The 5176-nt window shown below is 39.5% G+C and overlaps 1 protein-coding gene across 1 annotated transcript in view; it reads left to right on the forward strand.

Annotated features, from left to right (window-relative positions):
* SNX4 (sorting nexin 4) overlaps positions 1 to 4798 on the forward strand; it is a 61526-nt gene extending 56728 nt beyond the window's left edge. Inside the window, exons 12-14 of the mRNA XM_019522556.1 lie at positions 189 to 334; positions 2220 to 2334; positions 2738 to 4798. Coding sequence (XP_019378101.1) covers positions 189 to 334; positions 2220 to 2334; positions 2738 to 2785 — 309 coding nt within the window. The 3' untranslated portion in view covers positions 2786 to 4798. The remainder of the gene's footprint in view (positions 1 to 188; positions 335 to 2219; positions 2335 to 2737) is intronic.
* Positions 4799 to 5176: the final 378 nt, after the last annotated feature.

Genomic DNA, 5176 nt, shown 5'->3' on the forward strand with positions numbered 1-5176 from the left:
ATCTCTGGGGTGGCTCCGAAGTTTCGGAGCTGCTTCGGCCAGTTCAAAGCAGGAACCCAGTCCAGAGCTCCGGATTGGATCCCTGGCATTGGAAGCAGCCAGATCGAATAGCTGCCTACTCGCACGGGCCTATTGAGTATCACTCTAATTGGCACAGGCTCTAGCCTTTCTTTCCATTTGCTTCCTAGACTGTAAGAACCTTCTCGCTAAAGGGAATGACCAGCAAGCTATTTGGTCAGGAGACTCCTGAACAAAGAGAGGCCAAGATAAAGGTTCTAGAAGAACAGATACATGAAGGCGAAGAGCAACTAAAATCTAAAAATCTGGAGGGCAGGTAAAGGTGCTGATGGCTTCAAAGAAAACAGGACTTGTTTTAGTTTCCTTCCTCCTTTTTTTTTAAAAAAGGAAGTTTTCAAAGGTGTTTGTGTTTTATAAGATTGTTTTAATATGTTCTTGGTGTTTATGAGCTGTCTACAAAAACTCCTGTCAGTTGCAAGTTGTGAAATAAAGTTTGCTCCTGGTCTGAGGAAGGTGGCTTATGTTAAAGTTTGATGACTTTCACAGTTACCTAGACCCATTTTAAGGGACTGACTCTTACGGGGTCTTTTCTTTTATGTTTAGCTAGTAATATGTTTAGCAGGTGGGCTGCAGGCAAACCAGGATTTGAATGTTCTAGTAGCTTCTTAACTGTGTAACTCGGATATGGTTTTAGTTTGATCTGTAAATACAGTGCCTGACATGAGAGCTAATAATTCCTTAAATATTTTCATGAAGGATGGTTAACTTCTGTTTTGAGAGAGTTCAAATATTTTTGGCAGGCTACATTTTGAACAACTGATTTTTAGTATCCTAATAAAAGTTCCTTGAGGAATGCAAATAAAATAGGAGTTAACATTTCAATAGCAACGTGTTTTTTGTGTCGGATCACATTCATTTCAGTAGAATAAAGACAAATGTGTTATCTCCAGGATAACAGCTAAAAAGATAAGAGACTAGTTCACACACAGTTCAAAACAACAGAACGCTCAGGAAAAATTAGGACACCGTAAATGTATTTCCTTAATCATCTTGACAGAAGTGCTAGACATCTGCTTCTGTAGTCCTAGCAGTTTTCAGCTGGTGCACTTGCTCAGTTCATGTAATCCAACAAAAATAGTAAGCTGGGAGTTATCTTGTATATATTATACAAGTTTTTCCACTTTGGGGTAAGTGGAACTGGAAGCAAATCTGTCCTGTTCTGTTTTTTTAAGATTTTTTTTTTTAATACCTTGAAATTAATTGCTTCAGCCATGTATGTCCCTCTGTTCATACTCTGGCCACTTTGAGCAATCACACCTTCTGTCACAAGTGGTGGGTGAATTTTCCAACTGTAAGCCCCCAGAGTCTCACTGAAAATATCTTGTGTAAGATGCAGTATGCTGAGAAACAGCTCCTCAGTAGTATTTAGTGAGATCTAACAACAGATTTTATTTGTTGAGATCCTTGGCAGTCCTGCTTGCTTATGAAAATCTCGTTATTAAAAAACCTTTTAAGAATTGGATGGATGAGTGCTCCATGCGTTCCTTGAAGTATTACTTCAAGCAGATGTACAAATGAGGGTTGCATTTGAGGCATGCAGTAACTACCACTGTCCAATTTTAGACTGTACAAATGTAGCACTTTGACAGAGCTATTAGGTATTGACAGTTTCCCAGTAAGTTCAGTGGTGGCATATTTTAAAGCTTGTATGTGTTTGTTTTTGTTTTATTTATTTATTTTTTTTAAGTGGGCCAAACATTAAACTCTCAAACGGGCCAAGGACTACATAGGAAATCATTGCTGGTGTTCTGGAAGCGCAGGGAGTACTGAGCTTGCCCATTGCCATCATGGGTTCTGGCCAGAGCCACCGCTTTTACGCAGCTCTGGAGCCCAGGGGGTGGACACTACTGCTGTTTGTCCCACTGCCCCTCAGCGCCACACCCACCCACACACTGAATTCAGCAGCAGAGGAGAAGAGGATGGCTGGTGGCACTGTTCACCCCTGAACTCCAGAGTTGCATGAAAGCCGTGACTCCAGCCAGTCTCATACTGACTTGCAAGTGACCTCAGATGGCTACGTGGTGTTAAGTGATGGGCTGTTTATACAGGCTTCATAGACTGCATCTAGCCCACAAGCTGTAGGATCAGCACCGCTGTATTAAGACAGTTAAGATGCCTGAACAATCTTGTTTTCATTTCAGAGACTTTGTGAAAACTGCCTGGGCAGACATTGAGCGATTCAAAGAGCAGAAGAACCGGGACTTGAAAGAGGCTCTCATAAGCTACGCTGTAATGCAAATTAGCATGTGCAAAAAGGTAGGTTTTGCTTCTGGTGGGCAAGGCAAATGTCAGCAGGGGGTGTAGATGGAAGTCTGCAGCAAGGGAGAATTGCAGCCACAAGCCTGGAAATTGGTAGGGTAAGAGCTGCAACACAATCCATACTGCACTCCAAGATGCCATGTACTTGCTGCCCCTTTTCTTGGCACAAATTGGGATTAAGTGAGATTCTCCTGTCTAAAAATGTATATGGATTGAGTCATGCAGTCCTTCTCCTTTACATGTATACTTCCCACTGATTTCCATGAGTGTGGCGTGAGTAAGTCGTAGAGGTGATGTATGCAAACAAGATCCATTTCTCTGTTTGTTTCCAGGCTCCTTTCCTTAGATTTAAACAAAATTCACTGTTTCTTGTTTGTTTTTCCCCTTCCTCCTCCTAAAGGGAATTCAAGTTTGGACAAATGCAAAAGAATGCTTCAGCAAGATGTGATTATCCAGACAGTAATTCCTCCTCAACAAAGTGCCAGACAACAGAAGCACAAGTGCATGCCACCAATACTAGGTTGCTATATGATCTACATATAAATTGTGAAATAATTGAATTGAGTGGATTGTTTTCTTTATGCTGATTTGTAGTGGTGTTAATAGAGGACAACAGGAAATGTTCCCAAAATGGCTTTTTTTTTTTTTTTGGCCCCAACAGCCACTTCTGTGGTATGTTTTACTGGTCACCAATACTGTAGGGGCAAAAGGGTTAATGAAAACTGCAACCCTGCATTGGGGCACAGACTTAGGAAGAGTCCAAGTAACCCAAAAAAGCATGAACTGAACTGTTCTCTGTATGAGACTTGTGAACCACCACATTTGGTATTATGTAGATCACTTCCAGATGCCCTTTTCTTCAGCCCTTTCTGTTTAGGATTTGCAGTGCTCTGGGGTGTGGGGTTTTTTCCTTGTTAATAGCACAGAATTGTGTTTTTGAGGTTTACATTATAAGAGGACAAAAATAAAATCCATGCTTTAGGGTTCATTTTAAATGTCTTTTTGCATGTCCATGGAGATATGTGCATTTCCAAAGTTCTGTTTAAACTGTCTCAAGCTTCTGAGATTTTTTTCATACCCTCTACAGTAGAGGTATTTGTACCAAGGTTCTATACAGTGCTCTCCACTTACTGTTTCCCACTAGTATTTTAATGCAGAGATTGATTGTCATCTCATTTTACTAGCCAAGGAGACTAACAACCCAGGTGAGCCACAGGACCAAATTCAACTTGGGATAAGCAGGTGCTACTCCAGCAAACTTCACCTGCTTAGACCACATGTGCATATGACCAATAGAAGCTCTTCATATCCAAAGCTGTTGTTTTCTTCCTTAAGAAGACGTTGTACTTAAAACAATTTGGCTTTCATCTTGACTTCAAAACAGAATGTCTTGCAGAATATCAGAAAAAAACTCCATCCTTTTTGCTTGGCTCTTGTAACACTGTTCCAGTACTCGTGCTGTATGATGACTTGCATTTACAGGTACTTGTGATACCATGGTTCTTTATAGTGTAGGTGCTTTAAAAAGGGAAATTTAATAACTTTTAATCTATTAAACCAAATTATTTGCCTTTGTGGTACAGTATTCAAGAGCCAGTCCTCTTTAGTTCTTTCTAGCTTGGCAAAATCTTGAAATTATTCTGTTTCTAATTGTGTAAAAAAAACAAAACACTACTGTCCAAAGTTGGACTTCTCTACACATTTCAAAAAATTTGTTGAATTTGCCAGACCTAATTATGACTAAAGCTTTTCTGTAATTTTCAGTTGTCATATATGGTTTAATTACCTTAGACCATAAATAACACTGTTTATCAAATGCTGACATATGATGCGCCAGAAAATCATCAACGTTTATTCTAAAATAGCCCTTGAATAAAGGTATTCATATAGGCTTCTTTCTGCTGCAGTGTTTCAGCTGATTAAAACCAGTTGTGAAAGGAATTAAAACATTAACAGACCTAGTGTATGTTCAGATGTGAATTTTTAATGGTAAAACAGCTGGTTATGTAAGAAGTCCAACATTACCTTTTTTCTAAGCAGGTGGTAGTGACACGCATCTGCTGAGGGATTTTTCTTCTTCTGTCTATTAAAGTTTATAAAAATCATTCCACCCTGAGAACTAGGGTATCTAGGTCCAAACATCAAGTATAAATGCAGGATTTCTACATTCCAAAAATGACAAGTTGCACACTTTGAGTATTTGGTAAGCATTTGGAAGTAGTGGTGCCTTAATTCAGTATCACAGGCATTCAGTCAATACTTTCCATGCACTTTGATTTCAGTTGATAGATTTTTTTTTTTTTTTTTTTTTTTCTGGTGCCTCTTCTGTATTTCACACTGTACAGCTTACTCGATGTATTAGTATGCCTTTTTTTCTTGCTAGTCGTACTAAATTTGAGAAGGGAACAAAAGTGTTCTTGTAAGCTTTGTGCCAAATATGCAAAATAAAACTGCTCTTTGATATTTGTGTTCTGTTGTTCTTTTAAAAAAAAAATAGTCTAGATTCATTCTAGTCTAAAATGATCATTCCATATTTTAGGTTCAAGTTCAGTTACTAGCTGAGGCTGCTGACAGATGTGGGGAAAAAACCCAAACAAATGGCGCTCTACTGGAAGAGGAGCTGCGCCAGTTTGACCTGGCTCGCCCAATGTCTGTATAGATCGTGCACTTCAGGGCTTTTGAATCGCCTATTAGATAAAAATGCCAAAATCCCCGCTGAAGTACATGATCTAAGCAGATGTTGGGAGAGCCAAGTCAAATGGACATAACTCCTCTTCTGGGCACGCTCTGCGCTTGATGCAGGGGTGTGCTGAGCTGAAAATTTTAAAGCACTGGTTTT

This window comes from Gavialis gangeticus, unplaced genomic scaffold (assembly GCF_001723915.1).
Source record: "Gavialis gangeticus isolate Ggan-Ray unplaced genomic scaffold, GavGan_comp1, whole genome shotgun sequence".
Taxonomy (NCBI): Eukaryota; Metazoa; Chordata; order Crocodylia; family Gavialidae; genus Gavialis; species Gavialis gangeticus.